The 25,538-nt window shown below is 43.4% G+C and overlaps 1 protein-coding gene across 3 annotated transcripts in view; it reads left to right on the top strand.

Annotated features, from left to right (window-relative positions):
* fgf14 (fibroblast growth factor 14) overlaps nt 1–22,588 on the top strand; it is a 147,891-nt gene extending 125,303 nt beyond the window's left edge. For all 3 annotated transcript variants that reach the window (XM_061724215.1, XM_061724216.1, XM_061724214.1), the window contains exons 4-5: nt 15,887–16,085; nt 20,564–22,588. In XM_061724215.1, coding sequence (XP_061580199.1) covers nt 15,887–16,085; nt 20,564–20,706 — 342 coding nt within the window. In that variant the 3' untranslated portion in view covers nt 20,707–22,588. The remainder of the gene's footprint in view (nt 1–15,886; nt 16,086–20,563) is intronic.
* Nucleotides 22,589–25,538: the final 2,950 nt, after the last annotated feature.

Below are 25,538 nucleotides of genomic sequence, written 5' to 3'. Positions count from 1 at the left end.
AGAAAAGCATCATGCACATAAGATATTAAAAAAATAAAATAAAAAATCCTGGTCATTATAACATCAACTTTTGGTAGTTCAGTATGAGAATCTGCTTATAGCAGCGTTTGAATAGCCTGATGTTCTTGCAGACCTTCACACTTTCATCAAGGTTGTTCCAGAGTGTTATACCATACACTGAAATGCACATCTTTTTCAATGTAGTATGAGCCATTGTCTGTTTAAAAGTGTGTTTATTCCGTAAATCATGAATACCATCTGTTTTCCTAAATAACGTTTGGATGTTTCCAGGTAAACTATTATTCCAGGCTTTAAACATGGTCTGTGCCGTTTTGAATTTCACCAAATCTGGAAACTTGAGCAGATAAGAATTTAAAAACAAATTATTCGTATGATCTAGGTATCCCGCTCCGTTTATTAACCTCACTGCTCGTTTTTGTAAAGTGCAAATCTTTTTTAAAGTGCTTTTATAATTATTACCCCACACTTCTACACAATATGATAAATAAGGTTCAATAAGTGCATAGTACAGAGTGTGCAATGGCTTCTTATCCAGTATATGTCTGGCTTTACCCAGTATCCCTATTGTCCTTGCTAGTTTGGAACACACATGTATGGGATTTCCAGCAAAGTCTGTAATCAATTAATACACCCAAAAACTTAACTTCATACTCTTTCAATCATTACCTGATCTATTTCTACTTTAATTTCTATATCTATTTTGCGATTTCCAAATATGATAAACTTTGTTTTACTCAGATTTAGTGACAGTTTGTTTTTGTCAAACCAATCTTTTAATTTGGATAATTCAATGTTAACCATGTTTATGAGTTGATTTAAATCATCCCCCGAACAAAAAATATTTGTATCATCAGCGAAAACAACCAGTTTTAAAATATTTGATACCTTAAAAATATCATTAATATATAAGATGAACAATTTGGGTCCTAGTACTGACCCCTGGGGGACACCACAGGTAATATTTAGGCTCAATGATTTATAAGTTCCAATTTGTACAAACTGTTGTCTATTACTCATGTAACTATGCAGCCAGTCTAGTGCTGCCCCTCTAATCCCATACCTCTCCATCTTTTCTAACAACAATCCATGATCAATTGTGTCGAATGCCTTTTTAAGGTCAATAAACACACCCAGTGCATATTTCTTATTGTCCATACAACTTGTAACCTCCTCTACTACCTCCAACAAAGCCATGAAAGTTGATCTTGATGATCTAAACCCATACTGCCCATCATTTAGCAACTTATTGCCGTCTATGAATCTGTCCAATTGAACCACAAATAATTTTTCTAGTATCTTGGAAAACTGGGACAGAAGGGAAACAGGCCTGTAATTGGTAAATAGATGTTTATCACCCGTTTTGTGTACAGGGATAACTTTAGCCAGTTTCATTTGGTCTGGAAATACTGCTGATCTCAATGAAAGATTATAAATATGAGAAAGGGGATCAATGATCCCATCAATGATGTTTTTTATCAATGCCCTGTCAATATCATTTCCATCAGTAGATGTTTTATTAGCGCTATTTTTTACAATTTCTATAATTTCCCCTTTGTCCACAGTTTCCAGAGAGATTGAGTTAGAGTTTCTCTCCCCCCAAGCCACCTCCTCAGCAACCTTCCCTGTTCCTTTTATTTCTTTGGCTAGATTTGGACCAACACCTACAAAAAAGTGATTAAACCCATCAACAATATCTTTCATGTTTGTGATCTTCTCATCCCTGTACTCAAAAAGGTCGGGGCTCAGCTGGTTTATTTCTAATGACACTATTTAATATGTTCCATATTCCTTTAATGTTGTTTTTATTCTTATCTATTAGTCTTGTATAGTAGTCTTTCCTACAAGCCCTCATAATATTTAATAATTTATTTTTATATTTTTTATATTTTAACTCTGCTATATTTACAGCTATATTTTAGTCATTTCTGGGAAGTTTTAAACACAAATTGTATACGTCTGAGATTATTTATCAAACTATTGATTTCAGTTCATTTGCATATGAAACGAATAGATGGTTAATTGATGGTTGTGGCACCGACTGCAGAACAGAACCAGAACCGAGTCTGAAACTCCAAAACGGATGTATCTGATGTGGCTGAAACGCAGCTTGGGAACCATTAGAGATGCTTGATCATGTTCCTGCGGTTGATAATTGGGATTAAATATTTGATTAATGAGTGTAATGTTATGTGTAAAGGCAGGATTTTAAATCCGGCACGTAGAAGCGGTGAACACTGAACAAGTTGTCCAGGCTCCGTACCTGCATCATTTAAACCTGAGGGACCGACGAACCTTTCTGAACAAAGTTACAAAGGTTTAAGATGCTTTAAGTGATTCTGCAGAAAATCAGAATTCAGTTTATGTTTTAATTCTTCAAAGGTGTTTTAGAGTCTTTTACGTCATCAGGATGAACTCCGTTCCTTTATGGTTCCACGTGAGGTGTGTGTGTGCGTGTGTGTGTGTGTGTGTGTGTGTGTGCGTGTGTGTGTGCGTGTGCGTGTGCATGTGGGTGTGTGTATGTGTGTGTGTGTGTGTGTGTGTGTGTGTGTGTGTGTGCGTGTGTGTGTGTGTGTGTGTGTGTGCGTGTGCGCGTGTGTGTGTGTGTGTGTGTGTGTGTGCGTGTGCGCGTGTGTGTGTGTGTGTGTGCGTGTGTGTGTGTGTGTGTGTGTGTGTGTGTGTGTGTGTGTGTGTGTGTGTGTGTGTGTGTGCGTGTGCATGTGGTTCAGAATCAGAATCAGAAAAGGGTTTATTGCCAAGTTTGGTAAACACACACAAGGAATTTGTTGTGGTGATTGGTGCAATACAACACAAATATAAAAGCAAATATATAAGAGATAAAATGTATAAACAGAAATGTACAATATGAGGTTTTTAAAGTTCAGTGTTAATGGCCTTGAGGGAGACTTTATCGGAGGTTTTTTAGTCCACTTTACAGATGTGACGTCCGTGTGAGTCATGTTTGTTCCTCCCTCATTAGAGACGATTTACTGCTGATGCATCTTCAGAGACGTAAATAATCTAGTTTCACCTGGAATTAAAACATCGGAAGATTTGACTGAGTGATGCACACGTGGAGGCGGTTCGATTAGAGAGAAAATGAAACATTTACGTACATCTTGAATCATTTTCTTCTTCATCATTTGTATTTGACCCTTTAAAATCCAACTTGGGCTGTTTGCTGCATCTGCAACCGTCTAGCAGCCGTCACATCTGGAAGGCAGATATCTGAGGGTGCTTTCACCTCCGTCCCGTTTGGAGCAGTTGTTCCGGAACAGGGAGCGTTTCCCCCTAAAGATCGGACCGTTTGGTACATGTGAACACAGCAATCGCGCTCGGAAGTGGCACAAAACAAGCAAGCCGAGATCTCCTAGGAGAGGTTAGGGTTAGGTTCTCCTAGGAGAGGTTAGGGTTAGGTTCTCCTAGGAGAGGTTAGGGTTAGGTTCTCCTAGGAGAGGTTAGGGTTAGGTTCTCCTAGGAGAGGTTAGGGTTAGGATCTCCTAGGAGAGGTTAGGTTCTCCTAGGAGAGGTTAGGTTCTCCTAGGAGAGGTTAGGGTTAGGTTCTCCTAGGAGAGGTTAGGGTTAGGTTCTCCTAGGAGAGGTTAGGTTCTCCTAGGAGAGGTTAGGGTTAGGTTCTCCTAGGAGAGGTTAGGGTTAGGTTCTCCTAGGAGAGGTTAGGGTTAGGTTCTCCTAGGAGAGGTTAGGGTTAGGATCTCCTAGGAGAGGTTAGGTTCTCCTAGGAGAGGTTAGGGTTAGGATCTCCTAGGAGAGGTTAGGTTCTCCTAGGAGAGGTTAGGGTTAGGTTCTCCTAGGAGAGGTTAGGGTAAGGTTCTCCTAGGAGAGGTTAGGGTTAGGTTCTCCAAGGAGAGGTTAGGGTTAGGTTCTCCTAGGAGAGGTTAGGGTTAAGATCTCCTAGGAGAGGTTAGGGTTAAGATCTCCTAGGAGAGGTTAGGGTTAGGTTCTCCTAGGAGAGGTTAGGGTTAGGTTCTCCTAGGAGAGGTTAGGGTTAGGTTCTCCTAGGAGAGGTTAGGGTTAGGTTCTCCTAGGAGAGGTTAGGGTTAGGTTCTCCTAGGAGAGGTTAGGGTTAGGTTCTCCTAGGAGAGGTTAGGGTTAGGTTCTCCTAGGAGAGGTTAGGGTTAGGTTCTCCTAGGAGAGGTTAGGGTTAAGATCTCCTAGGAGAGGTTAGGGTTAGGTTCTCCTAGGAGAGGTTAGGGTTAGGTTCTCCTAGGAGAGGTTAGGGTTAGGTTCTCCTAGGAGAGGTTAGGGTTAGGTTCTCCTAGGAGAGGTTAGGGTTAAGATCTCCTAGGAGAGGTTAGGGTTAGGTTCTCCTAGGAGAGGTTAGGTTCTCCTAGGAGAGGTTAGGTTCTCCTAGGAGAGGTTAGGGTTAGGTTCTCCTAGGAGAGGTTAGGTTCTCCTAGGAGAGGTTAGGTTCTCCTAGGAGAGGTTAGGGTTAGGTTCTCCTAGGAGAGGTTAGGGTTAAGATCTCCTAGGAGAGGTTAGGGTTAGGATCTCCTAGGAGAGGTTAGGGTTAGGTTCTCCTAGGAGAGGTTAGGGTTAGGTTCTCCTAGGAGAGGTTAGGGTTAGGTTCTCCTAGGAGAGGTTAGGGTTAGGTTCTCCTAGGAGAGGTTAGGTTCTCCTAGGAGAGGTTAGGGTTAGGTTCTCCTAGGAGAGGTTAGGGTTAGGTTCTCCTAGGAGAGGTTAGGGTTAGGTTCTCGGCCGGATTCCATTCGAGACCTGAAACGGTTCATTTTTTTTATTCTAGTGAGAACATAATCCACACAGCAACCGATACAACTCCATTCTGTGTGTATGTGTGACCGCGGTGCAAGAAGAGTCGGTGCAGCCTCCACCACCTTCTCTCCTATTGGACGTGCCGAAATGTCGTCACGGCACGGTGAAATTAAAAAATTCAATTCAATTCAATTCAATTTTATTTATATAGCGTCTAATACAACAAAAGTTGTCTCTAGACGCTTTCCATACCCAGAACATGAACCCCCGAGCAGTTATTACATAAACAATGGAGGTAAAAACTCCCCTAGTGGGAGAAAAACCTTAAGCCAAACAGTGGCAAGGAAAACTCCCCTTTAGGAGGAAGAAACCTGGACCAGGACCTGGATCATAAGGGGGGACCCTCCTGCCGAGGACCAGACTGGGGGTCGGGGACGTCAGCAGCACACAGCAGGCAGGTGGAAGCAGCAGCGGGATGGTGGGGACCGCAGGCCAGCACGCAGCTCCTGAAGCTCCGGCCCAATCAGCAAGTCCCAGGTTGGGGTGCAGGGTCGGGGAAAGGTTGAGAAGGGGCAGGGCCAGGGAGAGGAGTCTTGAGGGACAAATCTCTCCCCCGCCTGACCGGGCCGTTACCCTGCCCCTCCCACTCCCACGCTGCAGGTTCCGGTGTTTTGCATTCAGAGATGCTCTTCGCCACCGGCAGAGGATGCTGCAACATGAACAAAAGAGAAAAAAGAGAGGAGAAGGGGGGGGGGGCAGCACAAGAAACTACAGGAGTGACTCTAACACACTAGAGTTTACACTAACTAGAGATTTACCAACAGTTATAAATTGCTGCGACTCCTCCGCCTCGGCCCGTGCTTCTAAAAATGTGATGATTAAAGTAGCCGGGCGGAGTCGATTCATTCAAACTAACAAACTCTTCCTCCTGTAACCATGTTTCTGTTAAACAGAAAATATCACTCCTGCTCTCTGTAATTATATAATTTACTAACAGAGACTTAGAGCTTAACGATCGTATATTTAGTAGTCCGCATCTAATTTTTCGGTCTCTTATTGGTACCAAATGTGCATTGGTTTTAATTTTTACAAGATTATTTTGGTTAACACCTCCAAGACGCCGCACCTGGTGAACTTTTGGAGGGCGGGGAACTGCAACCCCTTCTATTTTGCTAGGCACCTGGTTAGAGTCGCCAATATCATGCAATCCTACAGTTTTATTGGCAGGCGTTGGTCCTCGGGAAGCAGTAGAGAAGCGTGTAAGACTACATTAAAAAATGTTCAATTCGGGCAGGGTTTGCGCAGCGCAAACGCCGCGGCAGGCGGCCTCTGGCCCGCAGAGCGGTCCGCTCTTGCGCCGGCAGCACATAAATGAATGGGAAAGGCGGCGGCGGCGGTCTGCCCTTTACACCCTCTCTGTGAAAGGGCCTTGTTGTTTTTCCCGGGGTGCGGAAGAGGAAACTCCTCCCACGTTCATTTCTGACCAATGAGAGAACAGTTGGATCGCGCGTGGCATTTGTTAACAGCTTTGAACCGCTACAGACGGTTGTGAACACAAACCCCACAAACGAGAAACGAAACAACTGTATCGATTTAGCCCCTGAATCGGAACAAAACAAACGGGCCACAGGTCTGAGAGCTCCCTAAAGCTTCACAAATAAAAGACTTTTCCCGTAAAGCTTCGATCCTTCAGTAGTTGTCAAGCGTGAGCTGCAGTTTAATCTGTTCTAGTTCTTCACATTCGCTGATTTCTGTTTCACTACATTTAGATGATTTAGGATTTAAGAAGAAGAAGAAGCTGCACGATCCTGTTACTACGGATGGGCTGTATGGACTAAGAAATGTATCACGATCATTTCTGGCATTTATCCCCATAACGATAAAAATGACGATAAAAAAATACCAATTCAACGCCACCTTTTTAACTATAAATCTATATCCGATTTTTTTGTGTGGCTGTTCACATTATCTTTTAAAATGTGTCCTATATCCGACTCGAGTGTGAACGCATCGCGGCCCTGAACTGACCCGCATGCGCAGAGGCGTGTGATGATGACAATGATGGATTTGCATCCAACAGGTGCCTGTGAACTGCCAATTATCCATCAAGCTCACAATTATCATGTTAACATTAAATCAGATAGATTTGTCAAGGACGTTTCTCTTGCATCTCTATCATTATGCGGGCATGAATTCTCAGAGTTTTGCGGTAGTGGGCGGGAGCGGATGTAAACACTGCGGCGCGGGCGGGACTGGAACACACACGTTGCGGGTGCGGGCGGTAATGGTCAGAAATGCAGCGGGAGCGGGATGAAGAAAACAGTCCCGCTATAGCAGGGCTCTAGCTCCGCTCCCCGGAGTGTCAGCTCTGCTCTCCGGCGTTCAGCTGGGTTTATCACCTAACACACGGTCCAGCTCGTTGTAAAACGGGCAGGTTATGCGACCACGACCGCTTCGCTGATTTGAATCCTTGGCTTCTTTATTTAGTAATATGCTTAAATTCAGCAGTCAGGGGAGGAGGAGAGGCGGAGGAGAGGTGGAGGAGAGGCGGAGGAGAGGCGGAGGAGAGGCGGAGGAGAGGTGGAGGAGAGGCGGGGGCCGCCCGGAGGGACCCCCGCCGTCTCCCGTGTCTCTCCCCCGCGGCTCGGGGCTCTGCGTGTGACGTCAAAGTCGCATTTATTCCGACCTGGCTGTTCACACTGAGGTCGCATTGCAAAACATCAGACCTGTATCCGATTTAGAACCACATATGGAAGCGACCTGAATCTGATTTGAAAAGATCAGATTCCATGTGACTTGTGCTGTTCACACTGTCATAAACAAATCAGATCTGAGTCACGTATGAGCAAAAAATCGGATTTGGGTCACTTGGGAACTGCAGTGTGAACGTAGCCTAAAAGATACTAAATACTACTTACTTTAACTTTAATGGGAATTTATCTTTCTTTCTTTCTTGCTCAAATCTTTCTTTCTTTCTTTCTTGCTCAAATCTTTCTTTCTTTCTTTCTTTCTTTCTTTCTTTCTTTCTTTCTTTCTTTCTTTCTTTCTTTCTTTCTTTCTTTCTTTCTTTCTTTCTTTCTTTCTTTCTTTCTTTCTTTCTTTCTTTCTTTCTTTCTTTCAGGCTCCTTTCTTTATTTCTGGCTCATTTCCTTCCTTCCTTCCTTCCTTCCTTCCTTCCTTCCTTCCTTCCTTCCTTCCTTCCTTCCTTCCTTCCTTCCTTCCTTCCGTTGTGCGTCGATTTAAATCCGACTTTACACAAAAACGTCATCAACAGGAATTTAGCATTTTTACCGTGAGATACAAATTCTTACCGTGGGGAATTTTTTTGGCGGTTTATCGTGAACGGTAAAATATCACCCATTCCTACCTGTTACAGGTAAATCCAGATGTTTACGGGCCGGTCTCCCTGATCTGGAGGAGGAGATCCAGCTGCCACTCAGGAAGGTTTTCATACCAGAATATCATCTACAGACATGGATATTTTCAGACATTATAAGCCGTCTGTGACTAAGGTCAATTACGGCCTTCCCGCTCAGAGGACGGCCAATCAGCAGCCGGGGATCCGCCGATGCCTCGCGGCGCCGCCTGAACGGCAGAAAATCAGCCGTTTGGTTCCTCGCAGTGATTGGATTTTCCACCGGTGTGAAGGTTTGAGTCCGGCTGATCTCTGGTCTCAATGTCACCAGCTCCTCTCTGGAATCACCGGACGTTGGTCAGAAGGAGTCGTGTTGCTCTCAATCAAGGATCTGTTTTGGGGGAAAATAAAGCTTAAAGACTGGAAATATGCAGGAGATACTCTGGTTATGTTTTTATGAGTCCCGTTTGCTTCCTATGAGTTTAATTTTTGATGCAGGGGCTCAACGGGGATCCCTGATTCCTTCCAGCTACGCTTTAGTGCTACGCGGCTCCTCTGTGTTTCCACTATTGGAAGAAAAAAGAATATAAACGAGTGAAATAAAAATGTCATAATAAAGAAGAAGAAGCACGGCAGGTTAAGACACAGTTATTTACAGAAGAGTATCAGGGCAATGCAGGAGAAAAAAATATTTGAGAGGGGAATATTTTTTTTTATTGTGCACTTTGAGAAAAAAGTCGAAATGTCGAGATTAATGTTGAAAAACAAATTCAAGAATAAAGTGTAAATTTCGTGAATAAAGTCGAAATTTCGCCTCTTTTTTTTCAACATTTCAATTTTATTCACAAAATGTTGACTTTTTTCTCGACATTTTGAATTTTCTCGACATTTTTACTTTTTTCTCGACATTTCAACTTTTTTCTCGAAATTGTACTTCAACATTAATCTCGACATTTACACTTTTTTCTCACCATTTCGACTCCGTCAGAGTCTCTTTTCTCTGATGTCACATCCTGACTCAGACGTCTGACTCCAACCCCCCGACCAATCGGTGGCCTGGAGTGTGATGACGTCACAGTCCGACTCAGCAGCTTAGAACCTCGGCAGAATAGAAACAGAAAAGTATCTACTCTGTAGTTAGATCCCTGGTGAAGAAGAACCAAACCCAGTGGAGGAGAAGAGTAGCTGCTAGTGGAAAAGAACCATAACTATTACTTTTCACTCATTAGCTGTAGTTAAAGCGGCACAACGTAACTTTCAGGTTTTGTTGAGTTTGGCGGCATCTTTTGGACAAAAGCGGTAGTGCTTTACCAGAAAGAACTACATTTCCCATGAGCACCACCGCGTACTGCCGTAAAACTCCTGTCCCGGTCACGTGCATTTGTTTTGATAGTGAATGAAGACGGGACGGACTTTCAAAACTACTTTTCTGTTTCACCAAGTGAACAGACGGAACGCAAAAAAAGATGTTAAACTGCTGGAAAGGAAATGGAATTTACCAGGATACCTTAAACAAGGAAGCCAGGGAGCGGTATCTGGAGAAAATAATGATTATTAACGGTCTGGATCCATATGAAATCCCTACTAAAGAATGCAGCTCCTCGTCGGAGCGCCACTCTTTAGAAGGATTTACTGCTGCAGTTCTGCAGAACCACCGTCTTACTACGAGTGTTTGGTAGCTGCTTTGGTAAATGTTTGACTCGCCATGTGTTTCAATAAATTAGTCCAACATAGAGTACATGTTTTGTATCACTCTTACTTCTCTTTTCTTTTTCTTTTTTTTTGACTGCTATATTATGCTGAAGAGGCTCCGAGGCGTGAGCAATATTTTTGTTTTCCTCGTGAGATTATTTTTTTCCTCTGCAGCTAAAAATAAGAGTTAATATTTTTTCCTCAACAAACTAGTTTTATCTGAAGATTGGGGTTAATTGCACCGCAGAGAGCTGGCCAGCAACTGCGTTTAGCTGGAGAAGTGGGGAATAAAACCCGTGTTTTGATCCGACGCCCGTCTGTGTGAGTGTTTGTGGTTTAAGACTGATTTATGGTTCTGCGTTAAATACGGCGTAGGGTACGCGGGGACACGCACCGTACATTACGCGTCGCCACCTACCCTACGCCGTAGGTGTGCGTCAATTTAACGCAGAACCATCATTCAGGCTTTACTGTGTGGAAGGTGTTTGGTCGTTACAGCCGCGATCCAACCGAGCCGACGACTCTTTCACTCTTTTACTTTGTTATGTCAGATACTCGGTCTCCGTGGTTCTACCTCCGAGCAGGAAACCGGTGAAAAGTTAAACCAATAGCGATCTTTTCCCCACGTCTGTTGTGTGGAGCTGCTGCAGCTACAACGCAGTAACGGGTTACCATGGTTACCATGGTTACAGAATAACCACAACACAGCAACGGGTTACCAGCTTCTGCTGAGCTCTGCGCTCCACGCCCCGCCCATTTTCGTCTGGACTACGAATGGGGAAGGATGAGGAAGTGACGTATGCCGTAAAGCAGTTAAAGCCGTAAAAATGTGTAGTTTTTTAGTGTGGCAGGGTTCCTACCATGCTCCTCAAAGTTACATAGTGCCAGTGAAGGTGATGCAGACCCCTCAGACCATGACAGAGGTTCATTAAACCTGTTGGAAGTTGATGTTCCATCACAATGATGATGATGAAATATGAGATTAAGGTGGAAAAGTTACATAGTGCTGCTTTAAGTCCTGCAGTGATTTAGAATCGCACTGCCGACAACACAACTATTGTAGAGTTGCTTAATGGAGTCAAAGTATATTCATATATTCATTTTTTTATTTTTATTTCGAGCAATACAACATAACATAAGTGACCTGCGTGCAACATAAAATTAAACAAATACCTTTATCAGGTTTATCAGGTACAGGTTCAAAATACAAATTAACTCGTTAACACTCGAAAGGGAGTGGGAAGAAGAAAACGTATTTAATCCCACCCCTGTTTCTCATTAACAACTTGACAGATTTTTTTTAAGGTTTCCTCCTGTCTCAACATTTGAACCAAAACAATGAACAAAAGACCTATATCAAATTATAATAAAAATGATTCTACAGTTCACCTCACTTAAATTTACACACATTGTGGTTGTGAAATGCAGATTCATTTCATGACCACAATGCGCACAAATCCAATTTTTGGAGACCTGAGTGAGAGTTCAGAGACCAAAGACTTGAACCTTGTTGCAGCAGCAGCTCAGGAGGGAACGGAGGTTCTTACCATCTTACCACGCCGTCTCCGGGGCGTTGAGAAGCAGCTCGGTGTGAAATATTCCCAACAGATGTGGTGAAGAGTGTACTTTGATTAATCCACCAGAATGAATGCCTTTATTTTTAGCCTGGCAGTGGAAACGCGTTTCATTTCCTTCTGGTTGGAGATGGATCGGTAACACCAGAGAGACGAGGTGCGAAGGACGGACTAATCTCTCCATTAGTCCTCTCATTATTCCTCCAAAGTTCAGCCGGTATCATCACGGTGCTAAAAGCAGAGATGTGAGAGGAAGAACGATGCAGCTTTAACATTAAAGTCTGCCAGAAACATCAGGTCGGCCGGTAGAGATGCACCGATCACCGATCACTGATCACCAACATCAGTATCTGCCGATCCCGATATCACCCATCACAGCGTGAAATCCATAAAGTCGTCAATAGTGTTGTCTCATGTACAACACTGACATTGTATTATTAGGTATAAAAATTAGGAGATGACAAAGTATCATGGATTGTCTGTTTTTGTGGCAGGGTGGAGGAGCTGCAGCCACTCAGGCTGACGAGACACAGGTGTGGCCCGTCAACCTCTCCACCCTGCCAGCCTTATAAAGAGGACTGAGGAGTCTGCTGAGGTTGGTCAGACTGAAGCTGGAGCTGTGTGAAGGAGCTGAAGCTTGTGCACGTGTGTCCTGGGTGTTTGGATCTGAGAATAAAACAGTTCTGCACTGAAGCTCCGTGTCCTCTCTCTGTCGTCTCCAGAGCCCGCACCCTACTGAAATACAAAGAGCGTGATTAGACACACCTGTGTACCGTCAGCTGTTCCAGCCACGTCACCTGTGCGCCACTCCCCCGCACTCCCTCTCTCCCCTGCAGACCCTGCCCCAATCCTGCACCCTGCCACATACCCCCATCGCCCGACTCAGGCCGGGGACCGTCCAGCCTAGCCAACCCCCCCCCCCCCCCCTCGGAGCGGGAGAGGAAGTCAGGGACCGCCATCTGAGCCCCCGGCCTGTGAACCACTCTGAAATTAAAGGGCTGTAAAGCCAAATACCAACGTGTGATCCGCCCATTGGTATCTTTCATGCGATGGAGCCACTGGAGGGGAGCATGATCCGACCAGAGGGTGAATGGGCGTCCCAGGAGGTAGTAGCGCAGGGACCCGACCGCCCACCGAATGGCGAGGCACTCCTTCTCCACCGTGCTATACCGCCCCTCCCTCTCCGACAGCTTGCGGCTGATGTATAGCACGGGGCGGTCCATCCCCTCCACCTGCTGGGACAAAACGGCCCCCAGCCCTCTGTTCGAGGCATCAGTCTGCAGAACTGTTTTATTCTCAGATCCAAACACCCAGGACACACGTGCACAAGCTTCAGCTCCTTCACACAGCTCCAGCTTCAGTCTGACCAACCTCAGCAGACTCCTCAGTCCTCTTTATAAGGCTGGCAGGGTGGAGAGGTTGACGGGCCACACCTGTGTCTCGTCAGCCTGAGTGGCTGCAGCTCCTCCACTCTGCCACAGTTTTATTTCAGGCTGAGGCAAAATGTAATATTTCACCCTCTAGACCGAGGGTCGTCAACCCGCGGCTCTAGAGCCGCATGTGGCTCTTTAGTGCCGCCCTAGTGGCTCCTGGAGCTTTTTCAAAAATGTTTGACCTTTTTTTTCCTTTTTTTCTTATTTCTTTTTTCCTTTTTTTTTCTTTTTTTCTCTTTTTTCCTTATTTTCTCTTTTTTTCTTTTTTTTTCTTTTTTTCCTTTTTTTCTCTTTTTTATTTTTCTTCTTTTTTTCCTTTTCCTTTTTTCCTTTTTTCCTTTTTTTCTTCTTTTTTCCTCTTTTTCTCTTTTTTTCCTTTTTCCTTTCCTTTTTAATCTTGATATTTTGACTTTTTTCTCGAAATTTTGACTTTTTTCTCGACATTTTGACTTTTTTCTCGACATTTCGACTTTTTTATCGACATTTCGACTTTTTTCTCGAAGTGCATAATGAAAAAAGAAATCTCCCCCCAGTTATAACTAATATAGAAACATGCAGCATGTGTTGTCTTCATTCTAAGGCTTATACAAGACTTTTCATTTTTTGCGGCTCCAGACATATTAGTTTTTTTGTGTTTTTGGTCCAATATGGATCTAAAACATGTTGGGTTGCCGACCCCTGGTCTAGACTCTTAGAGATGATTTAGACTCGACTTACAGAGTAAGTGTAGCTACCAGCTTCAGCTTCCTGTGGTAATAATGATGTACAACATGTGTCCCAGCCCGACCATAAACACAACGCTGGGAGCGTGATCCGATCTGCGGACCGAGCGCTCCGACATCTGATGTCGAGGTCAAGGCCAAGGACACGATGAGTGTGGGAAGTTTTCTCGTTGTCGTCTGTTATTTTGCCTTCTACAGTTCATATTGCTTTATTCGTAGTGTAAATGGTTATTCTAACGGTAGCAATATCGACCGTTCATTTTCCTCTTCTTTGCTTATTTTATACTGCGACTCGGTTTAACCGGTGAAGCTGAGCTGGTGAGTTTAGTAAACGAAATCCTTTTAATTCGTGTTAAATATCATACATATGTCTGTGAAATTAATATAGGGATGTTTATATGCATTTAATGCATTTGCGTTATCATAGTTGCAGCTATAGAACAAGACTATAATAGTTAGTCTCAAATATAGCTTGGTGGTAGATATGCTGCTATAGGCCTATGCTGCAGGGGGGACCGACATGATCCGCTGGGCGGTGCCTCTCACCCTTCTTCTCCTCTCCTCTTCCCTTCCTCTCTTCTCCATTTCCATTTTTATTTATTATAAATATCTCATAGCTATCATTTTTGTCCATCGTTCCTGTAGTTTCTTGTGCTGGCCCCCCTTTTTTCTCTTTTGTGCATGTTTGCAGGCCGGAGCTTCGGGAGCTGCGTGCTGCTTCCACCTGCCTGAGTTTTTCTTGCCACTGTTTGGCCTAAGGCTTTTCTCCCACTAGGGGAGTTTTTACCAGCCATTGTTTATGTAATAATTGCTCGGGGGGTTTATGTTCATGTTCTGGTCTCTGGAAAGCGTCTAGAGCAGGGGTGTCAAACTCATTTTGCTTGGCGGGCCGGATTTGACCAATTTTTTTCTTGCGGGCCGCACGCTCAAAATAACAAAAACGGTGCGAAAAGATTTTTTTTCTAATTATTTTTTTTACTATCGTTATCTAATCCAATATCAGTTTAGTTAATTTTACAGGAAATATTCACTTCGTTTACACTCTAATTATGTAAAACATATTTCTTCAGGATCTTTTCTTGAGATTTCTCATTTTTTTTCAAATTATGTAAGATACTTTTAATATCATTTTACAAAGATAAACAGAAACAAGTATGTTTTTTTAATATTTATGCTTTTTTATAGGAAATTTAATTAAAAGCAAAATCTTTCTTATTACATCCGAGAGTGTTTCTTTGTGATTTAGAGATTTTTCTAGTACAATTAAGTGTATTTATTTTTAAAAATTGGTGCAGATATTTACGCCAATTTGCCGAAAAAATCAGCACTTCTTTTTTAACTGTTTTACTTTGTCACAATCCTCGTATTCAAAACTGAAATTCTCTGAATAAATATCTTCTATCATCTTTTTTAGCAGTGATATTTTTCCTGCGAAAATATATAATATTAGTCAGTTAAAGGAGCTTGCGGCTGCTTTTAAGAAATGAGACTCTCTAGCGCCACCCTTCACCACGACGGCCGTTGGGGGTACTGCAGCCAACAGTGAAGCCGGCACGGGAGAACGGGGAGAACCTGCATGCAGCGTCATGTGACGTCACATCCGCCGCCCAGCGCGGGAAAATCGGGACCGAATTGCAGCACATTTTGCAAAAAAAAAAACAGCCTCAAGCTCCTTTAATGAAAATAAATGACCGTGTACAAAGAAATAAAATCGGCAAATGCATTCTAGAAAACTAAAAAAATGTTGAAAACTGCTCTCTTTGTGGAATAACGATGGATTTGTAGAAGAAATATATTATTGGATATGCTGCGATTCATGGCAATTATTTATGCCTTCCTTTTTAGTAAATTAACATTTCGTTTTTTTTGCATTGGAAACTTCTCTCGGGCCGCACGCGAGAGTTTAAGTTTGCATGTTTGGAGTTGCTAACGAGGAAAATAAACTGTGCAAAGACGACGGTTGTGTGTTGGAGCTGAGGGTGACACTGTTTTGCCGGTCAAGCGCACCCTGTGCGGTGGGATTTATTAGTCCTACGTTAGGCTGGTAAAAAAACGTACAATGAGAGTTTCATTTCAATGAAGATAGCAAGAGACTCTGCAGAGCTCGTCCTGTTCAGGACAGGTATGAAGTTGTTTCAGCAGTTTCTGTGCTCATCCTAACACTCTACAATGTGAGCACGAAATAAAGGAGACAGTTGCTGGTGATCTCCATACCATGAATTATGAACCCAACATCTGTTTTATTCTCACACGATGTGAATTATGAATCTTTCATTTGAGGTAATCTGAATGTTTTATCTCCATTTGTTTCCAGGCAAAAGCCTTTTTACAAGCTGTTTGTCCTTTGTTTTGCCTCTGCAGGAACTCTTCACTGCAGAATGCAAGTTCAAGGAGTCGGTGTTCGAGAACTACTACGTGATCTACTCGTCCATGTTGTACCGGCAGCAGGAGTCGGGGAGAGCGTGGTTCCTCGGGCTCAATAAGGACGGCCAAGCCATGAAGGGGAACCGGGTGAAGAAAACCAAACCAGCTGCTCACTTCCTGCCCAAGCCATTAGAAGGTACGGACGGTTACGTAAGATACCGGTGTGCTCTCACGTCCTCAAATACAAAAACAAGGGCTACAAAGGGGGCTACAAGGGCTATTTTAACTCCTCAAAATAGCGTTATTGGAGTTTCTTCTCTGTTCTGTTTTTTTTTTGGTCCCAATGACTGTGTTAGTTATTAGGGCCCGAGCACTGACAGAGCGAAGGCCCTATTGTATCTGTAGGAGTTTTAGTTTTTCTCGTTTTTCTTCCGACGAAATGAGGGCCTTTTTTCCCCCTAAACGTGGCCCAAAAGTCACCAAATTTTGCACCAAGCCAGGCCTGGTGAAAACTGTGATATTTAATGATTTGCATTAATGGGCGTGGCCTAACGGCTCAACAGCGCCCCCTAGAAAACTTTGTCCCTCAAGCCCCACAATACGGTTTGACGTACATGCACGAAAATCGGTACACACCTGTATCATGTCACAACTTAAAGAAAAGTCTCTTGGCGCCATGGCCGAAACCCAACAGGAAGTCGGCCATTTTGAATTAATCGTGTCATTTTGGCACAATTTATGCCATCCCTTCGGCAATTAATACGGCCCGAACCGTAACGTGCACCCAAGTGTGTTATACATCAAAATGTGCGTCTCCCTCCTGCGACAACATTACTTTTCTCTTTCAAAAGCGTTACCGTGGCGACGCTAGACGCCAAAAAGCGCTTTTCACTTTTTTCACCAGGCCTGGCATGCCTGCAAAATTTGGTGACTTTTGGGGCACATTTAGGGGGAAAAAAGACCCTCATTTTGTCTGAAAAATAAATATAAAAATAAAAAAAAGGAAAAAAAATTCCTACAGATACAATAGGGCCTTCGCACTGCCAGTGCTCGGGCCCTAATAACATAAAATAAACAACGTTAACGAACAAAACAAATACATTTAATAAATGAATCTCTTGGCCATTCCATTGCTGTGGAGGAAGAGACTGCTGGTTCCAATCCCACGTCTCTCTTCCAAGATGCACCCACTCTAAACAAAGTTTCTCCAAATATCTGACTTTTCTTGCTTTGTCTTTTTTTGTCAAACCTTCTCTGAGGTTTATTTTCCACGTCATTGATTTCCAACTAGACCTGACTAGATCTGCTAGATCTGCTGCAACGTGCAGGAAATGTGTTTGTGCGTCAAACCGCTGTGGAATAAGTCCTTAATCAATCTTTAAAAAATAATCCTTAATGTGTTGTTCCAGCGCCGCCATGGTAGCCATGGTTACCCGAACTGCCGCCTACAGAGCCATTTCCGGGTCACGTAAACCCGACAAATTAAATATTAAAATCAAATTCAGTCCTGGGTCAGTGTATCTTTTGGTCATTGGATTTTTCCATCATGAGTGGGAATCAAAAAACAAAAAACGATTGGTTTATTTGATTTTCCTTTTAAAACAAAAAACAAATATTGAATTACACTGCATTTTTTCTTTTTTTGTGTTAATATGATTTAACAAAGATTCAAAATACGCTTTTATTTTCGTTTTCTATTTCATATAAGAAAAATGAAATCACTAGTCAACAGGAACGAAAAAACGAACCAAAAACAACCGTTTATTCATATTCGTGCACCGGAAGCTGGCATTTACAAAGCAAGCGTGCGAATGAGCTGTTCTGTACCAACCAAGAGCGCACATCAGCAGCATGTCTCTGGAGCCCTACTCACAGATGATTTTAGATATGGCAAAACAAGGCCTATCATCCTCTGAAATCTCTGCGCACATTACGCAAGAAAGTGGCGGCGGGAGAGGATTTTCGACTGGCTGACTGTAAAACTGCAACTGAATACAGGGGACTTCTAGTACCCGGGGACTCGGGGCTCTGTACTACAGATGGAGGACAATAATTTTGATGTTTTATTTGATTAATTAAACTGCATTATTTTTCTGTTTCATATTTGTTTTGATCTTTTGTCTGCATTCTAATCACATATTTGTATGACACAGGCTAATCCAGATGCGTATGTCTCCTGACATTTCAGTGCACTAATTGTGGATTACACCTGCGTTTTTCCTTCCCTCCTCTTTTCTGTCAGTGTGCAGTTGAGGCAGTTATGCCGTCTTTCATTGATTAGAAAAAAAAGGTGGAGCATTAATCCACAGAGAATTTAATATAGTCTTACGTTGAGAGCTGATCATTAGACCACGCATAGGCCTAGATGTATTATCATATTTAGTAAAAATCTACTTTAAATTATGTAATTGATTACAATCACTTCTTGTGAGTAAATACTTTTGTTTGGACTTTTAAACGTCTGTAGGCTCTGCTAATGCTAACTCTCTCTCTCTCTCTCTCTCTCTCTCTCTCTCTCTCTCTCTCTCTCTCTCTCTCTCTCTCAGACTTCCTTAACTCAGACGTCATTGTGCATTTATAAAATTATTCATAGCCTAATATAGCCTATTATATTATCTTATAAGCTATTAGGGCCTGTATATTTCGTTGTCTGTGTTGTTTTTATCTGTTCTTTTTTAAAAATCTGTTTTTGAAGTGCCTTGCAAACTTAGAAAAGTTCTATGACAATAGAGTTTATTATTTTCATTTTATCACCATCTTGTCATTTTGTGGGTAAAAAAGCCTAAGTTAATTTTATTATACCTTTTGGTCTAATAGATGTATTATTATTGTTGTTGCTGTTGTTCTTTATTTTGTATGGATAGATATTTATCTCGGCGTTTTTCCTGTGTGTGTTTCTTTTTTCAAGTGGTAATTGATGCGCGCTGCGTGACCGTTTACTATTTAGGCCACTCAGTGTCAGACCTGAGCCAGAATTTATGAATGAAGATTGAATGACACAATGAGTGACGTGTTTTTCCACCTACATGAACTGTCTGACAGTTAACCTGATGAAGGTCACAGCCTACCCAAACGTTGTAACAATTATAGCACGACCTCCGGCATAATGGACTGTCGGCATATTGTAGCCTATTCTAGTTTTTTTTTTTTTAATTATTATTTTTCCGTGCTTTTCACAACCCTTCTCCCGGTAGAAACATGGAGGCTGCAGTGGAAATCATGAATGACCGTCTTGACATTGTTGTAGCTGCAAATGCATGTAGTTCAAATCCATCAGAAGAGTGAACTTTCACATGATATTGAGATGCTAACATGCAGCAGCCTGTGGTAAAGAACATTTTTCTATCTTTTAACAAGCTCTAGAACTGACGTCAGCCCATTATCCCCACAACAAATGACCACAGTCCCGTTGCTGCTTTGACCTGGTGTTTACTGTTGCTATGACAACTGTAGCTACATCTGGGGGCGTAATGTCAGTAAAATACGAGTAAAATACATGCCTCGCGTATAGTGTGAATGCACCGCAGAAAACACAGGGGGGGGGGAATAGTAGCCTAGAGTGGCTGGCTCGAGTGGGACGGGGTGGTACAGAACAACTTCCCCTGGAGAGAATTGTCACAGGAATGCCTGTCAAATATCCAGAACTAAGTTCACTCGGTTGTAAATGCCAGCTTCCGGTGCACGAATATGAATAAACGGTTGTTTTTGGTTCGTTTTTTCGTTCCTGTTGACTAGTGATTTCATTTTTCTTATATGAAATAGAAAACGAAAATAAAAGCGTATTTTGAATCTTTGTTAAATCATATTAACACAGAAAAAGAAAAAATGCAGTGTAATTCAATATTTGTTTTTTGTTTTAAAAGGAAAATCAAATAAACCAATCGTTTTTTGTTTTTTGATTCCCACTCATGACGGAAAAATCCAATGACCAAAAGATACACTGACCGTCCTGTGGCCAGTTTTTCTATTTCGTATTTTTGATCTGTGCCTAAAATTGAAATATGAAAAACCAGAAGTTTTTCCATTTTTTGTGTTATAATAAAAAACAAATAACAAAATAACCAGTCACTTTTTCATGTTTTGGTTTTTGATTGGCAATTGAAAATGGAAAGAATGAATGATACACGGATTGTTATCCATTATCCATTATCCGTTTTCCGATTTCATTGATGTGTTTGAAAATCGAAATTGGGAATTAAAACAGCGAATGGAAAACTCTTTTCTCTATTTCCTATTCGTTTCCAAGAGGGGGGGGGCAGTATGTTAGAGTTCAATTTATGTTATTGATTGGACGCAGCTTTTTTTTGGACGCTGCAGCTGAAAGGACTGTCACAACATCACTGCAGTTTCATGACGGAGTGAAGACAGATTACAGATTAAACTCATGTTTCACTGCAGTTGATCTGTCCTCTCCGTTGTTCTGTCCTCTCCGTTGTTCTGTCCTCTCCGTTGATCTGTCCTCTCCGTTGTTCTGTCCTCTCCGTTGATCTGTCCTCTCCATTATTCTGACCTCTCCGTTGTTCTGTCCTCTCCGTTGTTCTGTCCTCTCCGTTGTTCTGTCCTCTCCGTTGTTCTTACCTCTCCGTTGTTCTGACCTCTCCGTTGTTCTGTCCTCTCCGTTGTTCTGTCCTCTCCGTTGTTCTGACCTCTCCGTTGTTCTGTCCTCTCTTCCAGTTGCGATGTACCGAGAGCCGTCGCTGCACGACGTTGGGGAGACGGTCGCCAAGGCGGCGGCTGCTCCGAGCAAAAGCACAAGCGAACCGGCCGTGATGAACGGAGGCAAACCAGTCAGCAAGCCGGACAAGCCGCCCACATAGTGTGTGAGGGTGTGTGAGTGTGTGTGTGTTTGAGTTAGTGTGTGAGTGTGTGTGTAGGGGAGGAATCCAACAGGGACGGGACTTTATTGAACTGAACTTGATTCTGTATTCGGTGGATAACATCCAAACCCCCCACCCCCCCTCCCTGTCCGGGGGGGCGGGGACCTCTGATCATGGAATGATGTCACAGGAATATCACTGGTTTCACAAAGACACTTCCTGCCCCCCCACCCCCCTGACTTCCTGTTCCAGCAGCATCGGTGGACCTCCAGATCTATTTTCGATACCACAGTTCACCAGCTCCGTTCTGGGATAGAGACTGTATAGATAGAGCAAATATTTGGACTATTGTCCTATATTTTTTACATGTACGTTCCCTTCTCCTCCTCTTTCTATCTCTAGCTACACGACATTCTCTTCGTCAAAGCGACGCGGAGAAGAGGAACCCGTTTTACAAAGCGAGTCGTGTGATTTTCTAAGAAACACATCACTGCAGATGTTGCATAAAAGGCAAAAAATATATATAAATCGATATAAAACAGTCCAAAATGTACTTTTCTGCCTTCAACGCGCAAACACACACCTGATTAACAAAGAAACGTCACACAAAGTTTATGTTAAGTTTTATTTACAGCCCATATAAACACCAGAGAAAGACGGATCGCTCCTGCAATCAGAGTTGATGAAGTGCTAATTAGCGCCGCCGCGATCGATGCGAGGAGCTCCCTCCGCACGAGCAGCTGGACCGGTGGATCGATACCCGGGTCCCGGCGGGGCGTCGCTCCGCCTCCTCTGGTCCACGCACAGGCCGACTGTTTTAGGAGCTTTGACACCTGTGGCCCGTTTGGAGAAGTTGTCCCGAAACAGGGAGCGTTTCCACCTAAAGATCGATTGGTTTGGTACATGTGGACACGGCAATGGGATGCAAAACAAGCGAGCCGAGGTCCTAGGAGAGGAGGTCTAGGCCTAGGAGAGGTGGTCTAGGAGAGGTGGTCTAGGTCTAGGAGAAGTGGTTTAGGTCTAGGAGAGGAGGTCTAGGTCTAGGAGAGGTGGTCTAGGTCTAGGAGAGATCGTCTAGGAGAGGAAATGTCATGCGCCAACCAACTGTTCTCTCATTTGTCAGAAATTAAGGAAGGAGTTTCCTCTTCCGTACCCCTGGAAAAACTAGGGTTAGGGTTAGGGTTAGGATAAACTATGGAGCATCGTAAGCGAGTGTTGAACCAGTTATGAGTGAGTTGTGTCGGTTGCTGTGTCGATTCTGTTCCCACTGCAAACGAACCGCTCCAGGTCTGGAATGGAAGCGAGCCGAGAACCGAACCCTAACCTGTTGCTACTCCTGTCAAAGTCGTCTAAAACGCCTATCCAAGGCAAACCCAAAGTCAATTGAAAGCTGTTCTTGAACCGTTGGAAGTACATGGATGGTTTTGGTCTCTTTTGGAAGGTAACACTCTGAGGTTTCCCCCCCAACAGAATCACTGTAAGTGCTACTAGCATTGAGTAATCTAAGTTTGAACACACTGAAATAGAAGGTTTTTATTTCAGACGGAAATTTGTTTTGTAATCAGATGTCTGCAGATGAATCTGTGACTTATTAGCTGGGAAACACACTGAGACCACAGCATGAAACCTTATCTAGTGCAATTTCAAATTTGATAACAATACCACAAAAAATTTGTATTTTACACATGTTCTTGTAACATTATGTCTAAACCTTTCCAAAAATGGCCATTTGGAGATGCCAAAAATAAACTTGGATAAACATGGGCATAACTCTTGAACCTTTCAACATACAGTCATAATTTTGGCCTCTAATGAAAGCTGACACTTAGAGGTATCCTATCATATCCAGATTCACTATCAATATTGCTGAAATATATATAAATACATATAAAGAGTCAAAACACGGACGCACGTTTGAACAGCTTTGAACCGCTACAGATGGTTGCCTTGTGAACACAAACGCCAGAAACCGGCAGGAGGGTCCCCCCTTATGGTCCAGGTCCTGGTCCAGGTTTCTTCCTCCTAAAGGGGAGTTTTTCTTGCCACTGTTTGGCTTAAGGTTTTTCTCCCACTAGGGGAGTTTTTACCTGCCATTGTTTCTGTAATAACTGCTCGGGGGTTTATGTTCATGTTCTGGGTCTCTGGAAAGCGTCTAGAGACACTTCTGTTGTAATAGACGCTATATAAATAAAATTGAATTGAATTGAAATGAAACAACTGTATCGATTTGGCCCCTGAATCGGAACAAAACAAACTGGTCACAGGTCTGAAAGCACCCTTACTTTGGTTTCATTTCAGAGCGAGGGCTCTAGGAATATCTCTAGGCCTTGTGGGCCTCCGTCCGTCAGTCCCTAACCGGCGTCTCGGGGCTACTAGGCGAGGCTAGCGGCTACCTTAAACCCAGATGCTCGGCGACCGCGGCGCGGGCAAAGCAAACAACACGGCTGAAACGCAGCCGGCGACGTTTCTAACGGCTGCATCCCTTTTCGGTTCGGCAGACTAAAGCATGGACAAGTTGTTTTGCAGCAGTTACACAAGAGATGGCTTACCGTCGAACACGTTCACTGTATAAAACTTAGGGAAAATGACTTATTAAAATCATTACTTTTTTAAATGACTAAATATTATTATAAATACCATATTTTCCGCACTATAAGGCGCACCACATTCTAAGGCACACCTTCAATGAATTACATATTTTAAAACGTTTTCCACATATAAGGCGCACTGCATTATAAGGCTAAGCACTAAGTGTATGGTAAGATACCGTACTATAGTGGCTGGGGTTGAGTTACGTATCTACCTGATGGTAGGTGATGCGCTACAGGAAATGCTACAAAATCCTACAGCAAATGCAAATGCAAAAAAAAAACAAGAAGAAAAGTACTGTATGTCAAACTTTATTAACAAAATAAAAACCAGCTTATGCGAGTCGGCGTCGCTGCTGTTGTCTTGAACGTCTGTGACGATTCCTGACATTTTTAGCGCTGTTACTTCGGCGAAACCAACTACATTACCCACAATCCCCCTGACTACAGTAACAGAAATTACCGTGATGATCATATATAAGGCGCACTGCCGGTTTTTGAGAAAACTAAAGGCTGTTAGGTGCGCCTTCCAGTGCGGAAAATACGGTACTATTATTTTTACTACGAAGGATTGATCTCCTAGCTCAGCATGCGGAGTCCAGTACTGATCATCTCGGCCCGTTGGACCTCGATTCCCGGCATGCAAAAACCAGATCCCAGTCCCAGCTGGGCCGAAGGTGCCTCACCCACCCGTTAGCCTCACCCACCCGTTAGCCTCACCCACCCGTTAGCCTCACCACCCGTTAGCCTCACCCATCCGTTAGCCTCACCCACCCGTTAGCCTCACCCACCCGTTAGCCTCACCCACCCGTTAGCCTCACCCACCCGTTAGCCTCACCCACCCGTTAGCCTCACCCACCCGTTAGCCTCACCCACCCATTAGCCTCACCCACCCGTTAGCCTCACCCGCCCGTTAGCTTCACTAGAGGACACGTAGCATTAGCCGCCATAAACCCCACACTCACGTCTCTTCATTCTGAAGCTACCAAAGTCTTTTTTCACCCCAAGAAAAACTGAGTTTAACAAAAGAAATTAACCCTTGTGCTGTCTTCGGGTCAAGGAAGGAGGAAGGGAAGAAGGAAGGAAGGGAGGAAAGGAGTAAAGAAGGAAGGAAGGGAGAAAAGTAGGAAGGAAGGAAAGAAGGAAGGAAGGGAAAATAGAAGGAAGGAAGGAAAGAAGGGAGGAAAGAAGGAAGGAAGGAAGGAAGGAAGGAAGGAAGGAAGGAAGGAAGGAAGGAAGGAAGGAAGGAAGGAAGGAAGGAAGGAAGGAAGGAAGGAAGGAAGGAAGGAAGGAAGGGAGGGAGGGAGGGAGGGAGGGAGGGAGAAAGGAAGGAAGGAAGGAAAGGAGAAAGGAAGGGAGGAAAGAAGGAAGGAAGGGAGGAAAGAAGGAAGGAAGGGAGGAAAGAAGGAAGGAAGGGAGGAAAGAAGGAAGGAAGGGAAAATAAAAGGAAGGAAAGAAAGAAGGGAGGAAAGAAGGAAAAGAGGGAGGGAGGGAGAAAGGAAGGAAGGAAGGAAGGAAAGGAGAAAGGAAGGAAGGAAGGAAGGAAGGAAGGAAGGAAGGAAGGAAGGAAGGAAGGAAGGAAGAAGGAAGGATGGGAGGAAAGAAGGAAGGAAAGAAGGAAGGGAGAAAAGAAGGAAAAAATATACAAGGGGAGAAAAGAAGGAAGGAAGGAAGGAAGGAAGGAAGGAAGGAAGGGAAAATAGAAGGAAGGAAGGAAAGAAGGGAGGAAAGAAGGAAGGAAGGGAAAAAGAAGGAAGGAAGGAATGAAGGAAGGAAGGAAATAAAGGAAAAAATAAGGAAAGAAGGGAGGAAAGAAGGAAGGAAGGGAAAAAGAAGGAAGGAAGGGAGGAAGGAAATAAAGGAAAAAGAAGGAAGGAAGGGAGGAAAGAAGGAAGGAAGGAAGGAAGAAAAGAAATGACAAAAGAAGGAAGGAAGGGAGGGAAAAAAGAATGAAGGAAGGAAAGGAGAAAACAAGGAAAGAATGTATGAGGGGAGAAAAGAAGGAAGGAAGGAAGGGAGAAAAGAAAGAAGGAAAGGAGTAAAGAAGGAAGGAAGGGAAAATAGAAGGAAGGAAGAAAAGAAGGGAGGAAAGAAGGAAGGAAGGAAATAAAGGAAAAAAGAAGGAAATAAGGGAGGAAAGAAGGAAGGAATGGAGAAAAGAAGTAAGGAAGAAAATAAGGAAGGAAGGAAGGAAATGAAAAAAGAAGGAAGGAAGGGAGGAAAGAATGAAGGAAGGAAAGGAGA

This window comes from Cololabis saira, chromosome 6 (assembly GCF_033807715.1).
Source record: "Cololabis saira isolate AMF1-May2022 chromosome 6, fColSai1.1, whole genome shotgun sequence".
NCBI lineage: Eukaryota > Metazoa > Chordata > Actinopteri > Beloniformes > Belonidae > Cololabis > Cololabis saira.
This window is presented reverse-complemented; position numbering and strand designations above follow the sequence as displayed.